Genomic DNA, 16131 nt, shown 5'->3' on the forward strand with positions numbered 1-16131 from the left:
AGTTCACCCCAATACAGAAATAGGCTGGCTTTAATTTGCTTTTCCGTCTTGTCTCACCTGACACAGTCACACAAACCAGCCTCCCATCCATTGACTCTGTCTACACTTCCCACTGTCTCGACAAAGCAGCCGGCATAATTAAGGGTCCCATACATGCCAGACATTCTCTCTTCCACCTTCTTCTATCATGAAAATGTTACAAAAGTCTGAGGTCACGTACCAAGAGACTCCAGAACAGCTTCTTCCCTGCTGCCGTCAGACTTTTGAATGGACCTACCTCGCGTTAAGTTGATCTTTCTCTACACCCTCGCTATGACTGTAACACTACATTCTGCACTCTCTCCTTTCCTTCTCTATGAGCGGTATGCTTTGTCTGTATAGTGCGCAAGAAACAATACTTTTTACTGTTTACTAATACATGTGGCAATAATAAATCAAATCAAAATGAAAAGATAAATACTGGCTGTCTGTCGGCAGGAGTTAAATCTGCGGATATAAAATGGTTTAATTTTCAACTCGGGAATCAATGACTGTATTATAAATCACAACCAGTTACTAGTTAACAATTTCCGAGCATCAACACTCACTAACTACTGATTCCTAGTCAACAGCACTGAGCACTAACAATACTTTGTATTTAATTAGTGTCTTCAGTGTAATAACACAATTCAAAGGTGCTTCATAGGAGTTTTAGAGAGCAGAATTTGGCACTGAGGTTTGGAGGGTCTTGAGGAATCTACTTGCCTGTGACCCCCTCGTCCTGTGGCAGTGTAGCCTCCCCACAGTGGGACAGCCAAAGTAAGCCAGCACTGACCCCCGAGGGCACACCTTACTGTGTACTTCTAAAAATTCCCTTGGTGTTTTTGTTCTTTGGTTACGACGCTCCTTTAACACGGGGTTATCCACTTTTATTAATTGACTCAATTTTTTTGTAATTTGTCCCCTTTATTTATTTTAATTCAAGAGTAGATATAGGAGCAGGAAGGTTTCCTCCCTCACTCCAAAGATGTGTGGGTTAGGTGGATTGGCCATGTTAAATTGTTCCTCAGGCTAAACACACGGGGTTACGGGGAGAGGGCCTGAGTGGGATAGTTGAGATGCAGGCAAAGTGGGCTGAGTGGCCTCATTCTGCACTGAGGGCAGTTGAGAGTCAACCACATTGCTGTGCCTCTGGGGTCACATGTAGGCCAGACTGGGTAAGGACGGCAGATTTCCTTCCCTAAAGGGACATTAGTGAATCAGGATGTTTACCAGGATGTTGTCTGGCCTGGAGGATATTAGCTACGAAGCGAGGTTGGATAAACTCGGTTTGTTCTCACTGGAACCACAGGCGTTGAGGGGTGACCTGATAGAGGTTTACAAGATTATGAGTGGCGTGGACAGAGTGGATAGTCAGATGGTCTTTCCTCGGGCGGTCAAGTACTCGGGGACAGAGGTTTAAGGCGCGTGGGGAGAAGTTTAGAGGAGGTGTGCGAGGCAAGTTTTTTTACACAGAGGGTGGTGAACGGCTGGACCGCGTTGCCTGGGTAGGCGATGGGAGCAGTTACAATAGTGACACTTAAGGGGCTGTAACAATGGAGAGGGTCAGGGAAGAGTTTCCCAGCTTAGGGTCCTGATGGCGCAGAGATTGCAGAATGCCAAAGAGGCCAGAATTTCTTTTATTCATTGGTGGGAAGGCACAGTGGCACAGTGGTTAGCCTCACAGCGCCAGGGATCCGGGTTCAATTCTGGGCTCGGCTGACTGTCCGTGTGGAGTTAATACATTCCCCCCGTGGGTCTCCTCCGGTTTCCTCCCACACTCCAAAAGATGCGTGGGTTAGGTGGATTGGCCATGCTAAATTGCTCCTCAGGCTAAATACACGGGGTTGCGGGGATAGGGCCTGAGTGGGATGGTTGAGATGCAGGCAAGATGGGCCAAATGGCCTCATTCTGCACTGTGGGGATTCGATGCTATGACACGGGCATCCCTGGCTGGCCACCATTTATTGCCCATCTCTCGCTGCCTGAGGACAGTTGACAGCCAACCACATTGCTGTAGCTCTGGAGTCACATGGAGGCCAAACCAGGCAGATTTCCCTCCCTAAAGGACACCAAGGGTTTTTCCGACAATCGACAATGCTTTAACGGTCATCCGCAGATTGTTAATTCCAGAAACTTTTTATTGAACTCAAATTCCATCATCTGCCCTGGTGGGATTCGAACCCAGGTCCCCAGAACGTTAGCTGAGTCTCTGGATTAACAGTCTAGTGATAATACCACTAGGCCATCGCCCACCCCCCCAGGGGAGGGGCACTGATAGCTGAGATGCTGCTGGAGGTTACTAGGGCAGGAGGAGAGTAGGGTGAGGTTAGGGAGGCAGGAGGAGAGTAGGGGGAGGTTACAGAGGTAGGAGGAGCGTAGGGTGAGGACAGGGAGGCAGGAGAAGAGTAGGGTGAGGTTAGGGAGGCAGAGGGAGAGCAGGGGGAGGTTAGGGAGGCAGAGGGAGAGCAGGGTGAGGTTAAGGAGGCAGGAGGAGAGTACGGTGAGGTTAGGGAGGCAGGAGGAGAGCAGGGGGAGGATAGGGAGGCAGGAGGAGAGCAGGGGGAGGATATGGAGGCAGGAGGAGAGTAGGGTGAGGTTAGGGAGGCAGGAGGAGAGTAGGGTGAGGTTAGGGAGGCAGGAGGAGAGTAGGGTGAGGACAGGGAGGCAGGAGGAGAGTAGGGGGAGGATAGGGAGGCAGGAGGAGAGCAGGGTGAGGTTAGGGAGGCAGAGGGAGAGCAGGGTGAGGATAGGGAGGCAGGAGGAGAGCAGGGGGAGGATAGGGAGGCAGGAGGAGAGCAGGGGGAGGATAGGGAGGCAGGAGGAGAGCAGGGGGAGGATATGGAGGCAGGAAGAGAGTAGGGTGAGGTTAGGGAGGCAGGAGGAGAACAGGGTGAGGTTAGGGAGGCAGGAGGAGAGTAGGTTGAGGTTAAGGAGGCAGGAGGAGAGCAGGGTGAGGTTAGGGAGGCAGGAGGAGAGTAGGGTGAGGACAGGGAGGCAGGAGGAGAGTAGGGGGAGGATAGGGAGGCAGGAGGAGAGCAGGGTGAGGTTAGGGAGGCAGAGGGAGAGCAGGGTGAGGATAGGGAGGCAGGAGGAGAGCAGGGGGAGGATAGGGAGGCAGGAGGAGAGCAGGGGGAGGATAGGGAGGCAGGAGGAGAGCAGGGGGAGGATAGGGAGGCAGGAGGAGAGCAGGGTGAGGTTAGGGAGGCAGGAGGAGAGTAGGTTGAGGTTAAGGAGGCAGGAGGAGAGCAGGGTGAGGTTAGGGAGGCAGGAGGAGAGCAGGGTGAGGTTAAGGAGGCAGGAGGAGAGTAGGTTGAGGTTAAGGAGGCAGGAGGAGAGCAGGGTGAGGTTAGGGAGGCAGGAGGAGAGCAGGGTGAGGTTAGGGAGGCAGGAGGAGAGCAGGGTGAGGTTAAGGAGGCAGGAGGAGAGTAGGTTGAGGTTAAGGAGGCAGGAGGAGAGCAGGGTGAGGTTAGGGAGGCAGGAGGAGAGCAGGGGGAGGTTACAGAGGTAGGAGGAGCGTAGGGTGAGGACAGGGAGGCAGGAGAAGAGTAGGGTGAGGTTAGGGAGGCAGGAGGAGAGCAGGGTGAGGTTAGGGAGGCAGAGGGAGAGTAGGGTGAGGTTAGGGAGGCAGGAGGAGAGCAGGGTGAGGTTAGGGAGGCAGGAGGAGAGCAGGGGGAGGATAGGGAGGCAGGAGGAGAGTAGGGTGAGGTTAGGGAGGCAGGAGGAGAGCAGGGTGAGGTTAGGGAGGCAGGAGGAGAGCAGGGGGAGGTTAAGGAGGCAGGAGGAGAGTAGGGTGAGGATAGGGAGGCAGGAGGAGAGCAGGGTGAGGTTAGGGAGGCAGGAGGAGAGCAGGGTGAGGTTAGGGAGGCAGGAGGAGAGCAGGGGGAGGTTAAGGAGGCAGGAGGAGAGTAGGGTGAGGATAGGGAGGCAGGAGGAGAGCAGGGTGAGGTTAGGGAGGCAGGAGGAGAGCAGGGTGAGGTTAGGGAGGCAGGAGGAGAGCAGGGGGAGGATAGGGAGGCAGAGGGAGAGCAGGGTGAGGTTAGGGAGGCAGGAGGAGAGCAGGGGGAGGTTAGGGAGGCAGGAGGAGAGTAGGGTGAGGATAGGGAGGCAGGAGGAGAGCAGGGTGAGGATCGGGAGGCAGGAGGAGAGTAGGGTGAGGATAGGGAGGCAGGAGGAGAGTACGGTGAGGTTAGGGAGGCAGGAGGAGAGCAGGGTGAGGTTAGGGAGGCAGGAGGAGAGCAGGGGGAGGATAGGGAGGCAGGAGGAGAGCAGGGGGAGGATAGGGAGGCAGAGGGAGAGCAGGGTGAGGTTAGGGAGGCAGGAGGAGAGCAGGGGGAGGTTAGGGAGGCAGGAGGAGAGTAGGGTGAGGATAGGGAGGCAGGAGGAGAGCAGGGTGAGGATAGGGAGGCAGGAGGAGAGCAGTGTGAGGATAGGGAGGCAGGAGGAGAGTAGGGTGAGGATAGGGAGGCAGGAGGAGAGCAGGGTGAGGTTAGGGAGGCAGGAGGAGAGCAGGGTGAGGATAGGGAGGCAGGAGGAGAGTAGGGTGAGGATAGGGAGGCAGGAGGAGAGCAGGGTGAGGATAGGGAGGCAGGAGGAGAGCAGTGTGAGGATAGGGAGGCAGGAGGAGAGTAGGGTGAGGATAGGGAGGCAGGAGGAGAGCAGGGTGAGGTTAGGGAAGCCGAGGGACAGCAGGGTGAGGATAGGGAGATAGAAATAAGCAGTCTTAGCAAGATGTGGAATTTCAATGAGTGCTAAACGATAACACTGAGCAATACAGCTGTTGAGTCCTAAAATTCAGCATTAACATTCCCGCACTAATGGGTTATTTTATTAGCATTCTCATAATAACAGCAATGCCTCACATTCCTCAATGTGTGATTTTAAACTAACGACTGGAGGCTTTTGGTCCAAATATGAAATACGAAGCAATCTGATACCAGAGAGAGACAGAGCAAACTCAAATCTTTTCAAAAACTAACATGTTTTTGGGCCGGTGGATATGATCCAGCTCCAGGAAGCAGGAACACTCAGACCCTCATCCCCACTGAAAGCGGAACAGCTTCCTGTTCAAGGAGCCCCCTCCTCCTCCTCCTCCTCCTACCTGAAACCGTTCGTCCATTTCGCTCTCTCCAATATGCCGGAGAAGGTCCCCGCTGGCCTGCCCAATGCTTCCAGCCGCTGTCAGCACCGTCTGCCGCGTCTGCGGGCAAAACACACCCATACCCGCTTTAGATCAAAATGTACCCGGCTCACCGTCAGCCCGCGATGCGCTGGGAAGCTCCCTGTGGAAGGGACGGCACAGTAACTCCCCCATACCCTGCTCTGGAGAGTTTGGCAGGAGTTTGCACCCACTGGGCAGTGTCTGAGTCACACAACACAGCCAGGGTGGTGGAGGCGGACACGCTGGGATCGTTTGAGGCTTATCGGGATAGTCACATGAGCAGACTGGGGATGGAGGGATACAGAAGGGTGGTCTAGTTGGACCAAAGAGTGGGGCAGGCTCGGAGGGGCCAGTTTCCTGGGCTGTTCTGTTCTTTTGTTCATTTTTACACGGCCTTAAATGGAGGCAGGAGCAGATTGAATCAGAACTTCCCAAAGGGGAATCGGATGAGTATTTGGACGGGAGCGATGGGCGATAGCGATGGGCTGTACGGAACAGGTTCCAATCGCAGACAGCCAGCACACACACAACGGGTAGGAGGTTCCATCCCCCTCTCCCAACGTGGTGTCGGTCTCCGAACCTTTCGATTCTGAAGCAGGATGGATAAACGTTCAACAAGAAACATTTCCTTCTCCCTGACCTCCCCACCACCCCCACCCCCTCCACTCCACCGCCCTCCCCCCTCCCCTCTCCCCACCCCACCCACCACCCTCCCCCCACCCCACCCGACCCACCCCACCCTCCCCCCTCCCCACCCCACCCTCCACATCAACTCCCCAGCTCACCTCCCCTGAGGAAGGTTCGACTGCCTTCAGCAGGTCCGACACGGCACCAGCCAGTGTTCTAGCGGCGCGCAGGAGGTCCTGCCCGCTCCCTACATCATCGTCCATCAGGGCAGCCAGCATCTTCACCCCTTTGGACATTTCCGTAAGGTTGGAGGATATGGTGGTGATGGCACAGCCCACGGCAGTGTAATCAGTGTCTGCAGGATCTCCTGGAGGGAAACACCAACTCTTACACACCCGTTCTCACATTCCGCTCACCGTAACGTCTCCAACCAGACATCCCTCCTCCCTCCGAGGTTCCTCCTCCATGCTACAGCCATATCGATTTGCTCCCAGCCCTATATAAAGAGGCAGCACCCTGATCTGATAGAGGGTGGGGATAGCTTGATCTTGGGATTGGACATAGCTCGGCACAACATTGAGGGCCGAAGGGCCTGTACTGTAATAAAGAACAAAGCACAGCACAGGTAACAGGCCATTCAGCCCTCCAAGCCCGTGCCGCCTGTTTTAACACACTGAGTGTCCCACTCAAGACCCTCGTCGCTCGTTGACACCCCTGTCCACTGTCCACAATAAAGGGGGTGGAAATTTAGGGAATTATATGTACGCCAGATTAAGGGTGATCCAATTCAGGGACAATTTATTGACGCCAATCAGCATAAAAAGCACATTTTTGGGATGTGGGGGGAAACCGGAGCACCCAGAGAAAACCCACGCAAGCACGGGGAGAATGTGCAAACTCCCGCAGACATTGATCCAAGACCCGACCCAGGTCCCTGTAACTGCACAGCAGACAGTGATAGTCACTGAGGTGACGTGATGCCCGTCAGTTGGTCCAGTTTAAGCGTACACTCAACGGCATGAAGCACTAGGCAACTCTCAAAGCAACATCCAAGAACAGCCCTCGCACGACCCCCCCCCCCACGTGTCTGCCCTTTGTCGTTCTATAACTTCCCCTCTCCGTTATCAGGGGGTGCATGCACACTACTGCACAGACCCCCCTCCCCACCCCTCTAGCTGTTACATTTACACATTCCCCAAATTTCTACAGGAGTTAGACAACCACCACTGCACGTCCATACAAAGCCACGGGAATGAGAATGCTGGTCTCCAACTACCCCGGGCAGCATCCCGTGTGGCTCAGGACGGGGACATCGGAGCTAACAGTTGGGAGATCCGGATTTTGCGCTCACAAAACCTCCCTCACTCACCAGCCGTGAGATTGACGACAGACGCGGTCCCCGCAGTGATGGCGTCCACCTGAGAATGAATCTCGTGCTTCGACTCATCCACCTTGTTCCGGACCCAGACCTTGGATGCCTGAGAGGAAGGAGCAGCGATTAACAGAAAGCAAACCGTGTGTATTTCAGAGAACGTTAGTCACCACTCCAACCCATTCTCAAATATATCCAGTCAAGTACAATAACTGGATTGTCTCTTTCCGATCGGACATGTCTCCTGCTCGCAGGCTTCTCACTCATTCTTTCTCCCGGAATATTTTCCAAGCTTTCAACGTGACGAACACACCTTTACATCCCATCCAACATGCCTGGGAATGTCGACTTCCCAGTTACATCCCATCCAACATGCCTGGGAATGTCGACTTCCCAGTTACATCCCATCCAACATGCCTGGGAATGTCAACTTCCCAGTTACATCCCATCCAACATGCCTGGGAATGTCGACTTCCCAGTTACATCCCATCCTGTCTGCTATCTCCTTTTCCAAGACTTGTGAAGCAAGTTCCCATTCTCAAACCTCACTGATTGAATCACTTGGAGTCTTTCCGAAGTGTTTTCATTCACTTACGGGATGCAGGCGTCGCTGGCATTTATTGCCCGTCCCTAATTGCCCCTTGAGATGGTAACTTCTCGGATGCATACTACCACAGAAATGTTACTGCGCAGAAGGAGGGGCCATTTGGCCCATCTTGTCCCTGCTAGCCCAAGGATACCCAACTGCCCCTTCTAATCCCACCTTCCTGCACCCAGCCCACAGCTCTGTAGCTTACAACACTTAAGATACAGATCCAGGTACTTTTTTTTAACAGAGTTTAGGGTCTCTGCCTCTACTTAGGCAGTGAATTCCAGACGCTTAGCGCCCTCTGCATAAAAACAGTTCTTCCTCATGTGCCCTCTACATCTACTATAACTTATCTTGAAACTATGTCCCTGGTTCTAGAACTCTCCACCAAGGGAAACAATTTTATCCTGTCCACGCTATCTCTTCCCCTCATTATTCTGTACACCTCTATTACATAAGAAACAGGAGCAGGAGTAGGCCATCTAGCCCTTCGAGCCTGCCCCGCCATTCAATAAGATCATGGCTGATCTGTCGTGGCTCAGTTCCACTTTCCCGCCCTCTCCCCATAACCCTTAATCCCCTCGCTTATCAAACACCCATCAACCCGCGTCTTAAAAATATTTAGCGAGGCAGCCTCCACCACTTCAACGGGCAGAGAATTCCAGAGATTCACCACCCTTTGAGTGAAGAAGTTCCTCCTCAACTCCGTTCTAAACCGCCCCCCCTTTATCTTGAGGCTGTGCCCCCTAGTCCTACTGTCTTTTTTGAGCGGGAAGAGTCTCTCCACCTCTATCCTATCCATCCCATTCATCATCTTATACATCTCAATGAGATCTCCCCTCATTCTTCTAAACTCTAACGAGTACAAGCCTAGTTTATTCAGCCTCTCCTCATAGCTCAACCCCCTCAACTCCGGTATCAGCCTAGTAAACCTCCTCTGCACTCCCTCCAAGGCCAAAATATCTTTGCGCAGGTGCGGCGCCCAAAACTGCACACAGTACTCCAGCTGCGGCCTCACCAATGCCCTATACAGCTGCAGCAAGACCTCCCTACTTTTATATTCAATCCCCCTCGCTATGAAGGCCAGCATCCCATTCTATTAAGACACCTTTCTTTATTCCGAGGAAAATAACGCTAACCTAGCAAATCTCTCCTCATAGATACACCTTTAGCCTTGGTAACATGCTGTAAACCTCCTCTGCTCTCTCCCCAGAGCAGCTATGTCCTTTCTGTAATATGGTGACTAGAACCGCACACGATACTCCAGTTGTGATCTCACCAGTGTTTTATACAATTCCAACATTATATTTTTGTTTTATATTCTATATCTTTGCCAGTGAAGGAGAGCATTCCATTTGCCTTCTGTACAAGCTGGTCTATTTGAACTGTTGCTTTCAGGGACCTGTGTACTGGTACGCCAGATCTCTCGCTGCATCTACCCCTCTTAATGTATTCCCATTTATTGTGTATTCCCTACAACAGTTTGACCTCCCTAAATGCTCCACCTCACGCTTATCTGTGTTAAAATCCATCTGCCACTTTACCTCCCGCTCCACCAATCCATCAATATCATTTTGGAGATTGGAGCTTTCCTCTACACTACCCAAAACTTGGCCAATCTTCGTCTCATCTGAAAGAAATGTGTGTCATCTGGAGAGAGGTTTTCAAGTTTCTCATAGAATCATAGAACCCTACAGTGCAGAAAGAGGCCCTTCGGCCCATCGAGTCTGCACTGAGCACAATCCCACCCAGGCCCTACCCCCATATCCCTCCATATTATACCCACTAATCCCTCTAACCTACACATCCCTGGACACTAAGGGGCAATTTCTTAGCACGGCCAATCAACCTAACCCGCACATCTTTGGACTGTGGGAGGAAACCGGAGCACCCGGAGGAAACCCACGCAGACACGGGGAGAATGTGCAAACTCCACACAGACAGTGACCCGAGCCGGGAATCGAACCCAGGACCCTGGAGCTGTGAAGCAGCAGTGCTAACCCACTGTGCTACCGTGCCCGCCCAAACCATTACCAGTGGACTTCCATTCGTTATTTTTATTTGTTTGGGTGATGCGGGTGTCACTGGCCATCGTTTATTGATGTGGAGATGCCGGCGTTGGACTGGGGTAAACACAGTAAGAAGTCTGACAACACCAGGTTAGAGTCCAACAGGTTTATTTGATAGTAAACCCACAAGCTTTTGGAAACAGTGTTCCTTCGTCAGGTGTGTGGAATCTTTATATGCATTTCTTTGATCAGAACTTTCCACACAGGCTTGTGGGATTACTATCAAATAAACTGGTTGGACTTAAACCTGGTGTTGTCAGACTTCTTACTACATCATTTATTGCCTATCCCTAATTTTAAGAGTCAGCCACATTGCTGTGGCTCTGGAGTCACGTGTAGGCCAGGCTGGGTAAGGGTGGCAGATTTCCTTCCCTAAAGGGGCATCAGTGAACCAGATGGGTCATCAGTAGACCCTTAATTCCAGATCTTTACTGGATTTAAATTTCACCATTTGCTGTGTTGGGATTGGAATCCGGGTCCCCCGAGCATTACCCGGGGTCTCTGGACCGCTGGTCCATTGACGATGCTATCTGCCCTGGTGTTGGTGACAACTGTGACCTCTTTATGGATACCAACAGGTCACAATTCCCATTGAAACCCATGGTTTTGTAAAGAAGATGGGTGATAGAGTATAGGATAGAGTATATGTGTAGAGTATAGGGCTAACGGTAGGACTCTGAATAGTGTGGATGAGCAGAGGGATCTAGGTGTATGTGTACATAGGTCCCTGAAAGTTGGGAATCAAGTAGATAGGGTTGTTAGGAAGGCATACGGTGTCTTGGCGTTTATTGGTAGGGGGATTGAATTTAGGAGCCGCAGCGTCATGTTGCAACTGTACACAACTCTGGTGCGGCCGCACTTGGAGTATTGTGTGCAGTTCTGGTCCCCACATTACAGGAAGGATGTGGAGGCTTTGGAGAGGGTGCAGAGGAGGCTTACCAGGATGTTGCCTGGTATGGAGGGGAGGTCCGATGAGGAGAGACTGAGGGATTTGAGGTTGTTTTCGTTAGAAAGAAGGCGGCTAAGAGGGGACCTTATTGAAACATATAAGATGATTAGAGGTTTAGATAGGGTGGACAGTGATAGCCTTTTTCCTCGGATGGAGAAAGCTAGCACGAGGGGGCATAGCTTTAAATTAAGGGGTGGTAGTTATAGGACGGATGTCAGGGGTAGGTTCTTTACCCAGAGGGTGGTGAGGGATTGGAATGCCCTGCCTGCTGCAGTTGTAAATGCGCCTAGTTTGGGGGCGTTTAAGAGATCCATGGATAGGTTTATGGATGGAAAGGGATTGGTTTAGGTTAGAGGGTCATTGCTTTTTAATTGGTCGGCGCAACATCGTGGGCCGAAGGGCCTGTTCTGCGCTGTAATGTTCGATGTTCTATGATATGCAAGATCAGTTCCACCCCCCCCTCAGGGGACAGGAACAAGCTGTAAAACCGCTGGTAATGTACACCACAAATGCAATTGACCAGAGAGAGAGAAAAAAAAAATCACTGAACAGAAACTCAGACCCATCACGTTGCTATTACGTAAAGTTGAGAGAACAATGAACGTTTTAATCACGGTGCGAGGTGGGGAAACCTCAGCAGCCGTCAAACTCACCATGTCTTGGCCCAGGGGGGGTAAATTATCGATCTCAGTGAGGTCAGACTGGGCCTGTTGAACTGCCTGCATACTGGAGTTAATGGTTCCCATTAATGCTTGCTGTGCTGATGTCTGTTACGCAGAGCAAATTAGCAAAGCAGGTTAGAATAATGCAACCACATTTCTTTTCCAAACTGAAAGATGTGCATTAATCAACTTAAATCTGTGCATGATTCAATGGCGAAAACATTAAAACTCTTGAATTAAAGAAAAAAAAAACGACAAAAGAGACTGAATCTGAAAGCAAATTAAAGAGTTTTAAAGAAATTGGTGCAATAGTTTTACTTTGGCGTTAATAATTTGATGCCAAACTGCGAATGAAGTAAATCCTTATTGGTGGAAAAGTGAAAATTGGGCACTTGTCCGGAAATGTAATTCTGACTCCTACCAGTGGGGGCATGTGACCCCGGTGCATCTGCCCACTCAGGATCTGTTGCTGTGGAGCTGGCATTGTGCCCGTGTTAAAGCTCTCCGGCCCGCCCGCGCCCGGCCTCATCACAGCTGGCAACGCCACCGACGCATGCTCAATCTTCCCCGTCTTATTAAATTGCTGCTGCAAGATGGTGGATCTGTGGGGGCAGGGCAGAGGAGCAGAGCTGTTCATCAAAGACTCACACTGGGGGAGTGGGGGGGGTGGGGGGGGGGCATCTGAAACCAGCGTCCGAGGGAAAAGCCCTTCATTTACATAGCGCCTCTCACCGGCTTCCCAAAACATTCCACAGCCAATGGCGTGCTGTGAAGTTACTGCGTAACGTAGCGGCCAATTAGCACGCTCCCACAAACCAGGTGATCTCACGGCGTTGACTGAGAGATTAATGTCGATCAATATTAAGAGCTCACCAGCACCTTCTCAAGGGCAATTAGAATGCAGAAGAGGCCACTCGGCCCATCGAGTGTGCACTTACACGCAAGACACCCACGACCTCCCGCCCAATCCCAGCGCTTGGCCCACAGCCCTGGGGAATGGGTAATAAATATCGGCTGGAACAGTGATGCCCACATCCCGTGAAAGAAAATAAAGCAAACCCGGACACTGGCGATAATATCCTGCTTTCCTTTGGAACAGTGCCGTTGGCTCCCCAGTGGAGAAGGAGGAGGCAGGATCTGGGTTTGACCTCTCTCTCTTCAGAAAGACGCCACACCTCCTCCTGCTCTGCTTCGGGCTATCAGCTTGGGTGACGTACTCAAGAGCGGGACTCGAACCCACGACCTCAGACTCGGACACGAGATCGCGACTGACTGAGCTGCGGCTGACACCTTTTGCCGGGCGGGAACTGGGAGTTTTGGAACGAAAGATGCACGAGGGATGGCTCACGGCAGCTTTAACTCGGATGGGGAGCTCAGATTTCAATGCGTTCAGGGCAATGATAGGCGGGCTAAATCTACATTTTGGTCAGGAGGGAGGTCTAGTTTCAGCAAAGCCAACAGTTTGGAATCTTTACTTCTTTGGGGAAACGGATTCTTCCAACATTGTTGACTCTTCATCTCCTTCGAGTCCAAACCGATCCTTACTTTGCTTCTACAACGAAACCAGAGAGAGAATGGATTAGAAAGACAACAACCCCACAAAGACAGGACATGAGGTCTGCGCAGCCACCAGTCACGACATTATTCTTAAAATAATACTGGGAGTTGTCTCAGCCTCACAGAATTACACAGAGCACAGAAGTATGGCCCTTCAGCCCGACCAAACAATCTGAGGTAGTATTTGGTTTGATCATGAACTAGTCCCAATCCCACAAACCCACCAAACCCCTCTACCAACCGACTCAGGAACAGCTTCTCCCTTAATGCCAAGAACAGACCTACCTCGCATTCTCTTTCTCTACACCCTAACTATGACTGTAACACTACATTCTGCATTCTGTCCTCTCCTTCTCTATGTATGATACATTTTGTCTATATAGCGCGCAAGAAACAATACTTTCACTGCATCCCAATACATGTTGGGATAAAGGGAACGTAGCTTTAAATTGAGGGGTGGTAATTATAGGACGGATGTCAGAGGTAGGTTCTTTACTCAGAGGATAGTAAGGGTGTGGAATGCCCTGCCTGCAGCAGTTGTGGACTTGCCAACTTTAAGGGCATTCAAATGGTGAGTGGATAGGCATATGGATAACATTGGAATAGTTGAGGTTAGAGGGTCATTAGATTGGTTCCACTGGTCGGCGCGACATCGAGGGCCTGTACTGCGCTGTAATGTTCTATGTTACAGTAATAAATCAAATCAAAAATCAAAATTTGCGGGTTACTGCAGTTGCCAAACCAAGTAGGCAATGGGTGAGGGATCATCTTAATAAACCTCCTCTGTGCTGCCTCCAATGACAATATATCTTTCCTCAAATGAGACCAAAATTGTAAACAGACCCAGATCCAGGAGAAACAAGATGCCGGAAGCAATCCCATTCTGCAATGTGTCGAAAGAAGCTATTAGATCATCTTTTAAAATGAGACCCCAGGCCGTAATGTTGAGAAATGGATTCTCTCCGATCCTCAATCTAGAGTTAGGTAATAAAAGCTCGAGGTGTAGTGAGGGTTTCTCCAAAGTTAACATCAATGTCACTCAGACACACTCTCCAGGCGAGGTACACAGCCCACACTCTCCAGGCGAGATACACAACCCACACTCTCCAGGCGAGGTACACAGCCCACACTCTCCAGGCGAGATACACAACCCACACTCTCCAGGCGAGGTACACAGCCCACACTCTCCAGGCGAGGTACACAGCCCACACTCTCCAGGCGAGGTACACAGCCCACACTCTCCAGGCGAGGTACACAGCCCACACTCTCCAGGCGAGATACACAACCCACACTCTCCAGGCGAGGTACACAGCCCACACTCTCCAGGCGAGGTACACAGCCCACACTCTCCAGGCGAGGTACACAGCCCACACTCTCCAGGCGAGGTACACAGCCCACACTCTCCAGGCGAGGTACACAGCCCACACTCTCCAGGCGAGGTACACAGCCCACACTCTCCAGGCGAGGTACACAGCCCACACTCTCCAGGCGAGGTACACAGCCCACACTCTCCAGGCGAGGTACACAGCCCACACTCTCCAGGCGAGGTACACAGCCCACACTCTCCAGGCGAGGTACACAGCCCACACTCTCCAGGCGAGGTACACAGCCCACACTCTCCAGGCGAGGTACACAGCCCACACTCTCCAGGCGAGGTACACAGCCCACACTCTGCCACTACATTGGTCTAAAGGAATTGGTAGACTGTGGAACTGAGCACTCAGAGAAAACGGATTTATTCCCGCCCTCCCACCCCCGGCACAGAATCGGAGTGGGCAAGAGGTGGACAACGGGAATATCCAGTGACTTTGATTGGGATTTTCCAGTCTCGCACGAGTGAGGCTGTAAAATCCTGCCCGATATCTCCAATCCAAAGACATTGCCAGAACTGTTCATTCCAACAGGACTCACCGACAGTGTGCCTCCACCAACAGCGCCCCTGCTGGAAGTGTGCCCCCTGCCCACCACACTGCGGGCTCTCAGCAGCAGAGGGCGCCTTCAACGGGAAACTCCGTTGACAACAGCGAGACCAGAAGATCCCACCACCGACCAATGGTGAACCGCCCACGGTCTACAGTGAGGCAGCTGGATAGATAAAACTGATGAGGGCGTGACGGCGCAGATCACGTGACAAGATGGAGCTGTGTGGGCAACGTCACCCAGTGGGTAACAGCTGGAAAGTGACTGGTGGAAGGTGATGGACCAGCCAACCACTGGAGAACGAGGCAGGGTATTCCAGCTTACTGGTGGCCCACCCGTATCGACTTCGATCCAGCTGTTGGGTCAGAGAACCGATTGGAGAGCTTCCAAACACGGAGATGTGGGAAAAGTGGGTGCAGGTCTGGGAGACACCTACATGGTCACTGGCTTTAGAAAGCAGAGTGGGCTTGGCATGGGAATGATAGCTCACTAGGGCAGAAAGTGAGGAAGCTACGGGGAGGTGGGGGGGTAGGAGGGTGACTCAGGAAATGGAGGGTGGCGCAGTGGTTAGCACTGCTGCCTCACGGGGCGAAAAACTGCAGCAAGTGACGGTGCAGAGGGACCTCGGGGTCCTTGTGCATGAGTCGCAAAAATCCAGCTTGCAGGTGCAGCAGGTGGTCAGGAAGGCGAATGGGATGCTGGCCTTCATAGCGAAGGGGGATTGAATATAAAAGTAGGGAGGTCTTGCTGCAGCTGTATAGGGCATTGGTGAGGCCGCAGCTGGAGTACTGTGTGCAGTTTTGGGCGCTGTACTTACGCAAGGATATTTTGGCCTTGGAGGGAGTGCAGAGGAGGTTTACTAGGCTGATACCGGAGTTGAGGGGATTGAGCTATGAGGAGAGGCTGAATAAACTAGGCTTGTACTCGTTAGAGTTTAGAAGAATGAGGGGAGATCTCATTGAGACGTATAAGATGATGAATGGGATGGATAGGATAGAGGTGGAGAGACTCTTCCCGCTCAAAAAGGACAGTAGGACTAGGGGGCACAGCCTCAAGATAAAGGGGGGGGTGGTTTAGAACGGAGTTGAGGAGGAACTTCTTCACTCAAAGGGTGGTGAATCTCTGGAATTCTCTGCCCGTTGAAGTGGTGGAGGCTGCCTCGCTAAATATTTTCAAGAAGCGGGTTGATGGGTTTTTGATAAGAGAG

At 51.9% G+C, this 16131-nt stretch overlaps 1 protein-coding gene across 1 annotated transcript in view; it reads right to left on the bottom strand.

The window, feature by feature from the left end:
• The window catches only part of LOC145339197 (talin-2), a gene marked incomplete at both ends in the record, with an annotated part of 176335 nt that overhangs the window by 147443 nt on the left and 12761 nt on the right, over positions 1-16131 (bottom strand). Inside the window, 6 exons of the mRNA XM_080183582.1 lie at positions 5120-5218; positions 5965-6173; positions 7176-7284; positions 11439-11552; positions 11869-12049; positions 12923-12999. Coding sequence (XP_080039708.1) covers positions 5120-5218; positions 5965-6173; positions 7176-7284; positions 11439-11552; positions 11869-12049; positions 12923-12999 — 789 coding nt within the window. The remainder of the gene's footprint in view (positions 1-5119; positions 5219-5964; positions 6174-7175; positions 7285-11438; positions 11553-11868; positions 12050-12922; positions 13000-16131) is intronic.

The sequence above is a fragment of the Carcharhinus amblyrhynchos genome, unplaced genomic scaffold (assembly GCF_965287045.1).
Source record: "Carcharhinus amblyrhynchos unplaced genomic scaffold, sCarAmb.v2.hapA chromosome_338, whole genome shotgun sequence".
NCBI classification, from domain to species: domain Eukaryota; kingdom Metazoa; phylum Chordata; class Chondrichthyes; order Carcharhiniformes; family Carcharhinidae; genus Carcharhinus; species Carcharhinus amblyrhynchos.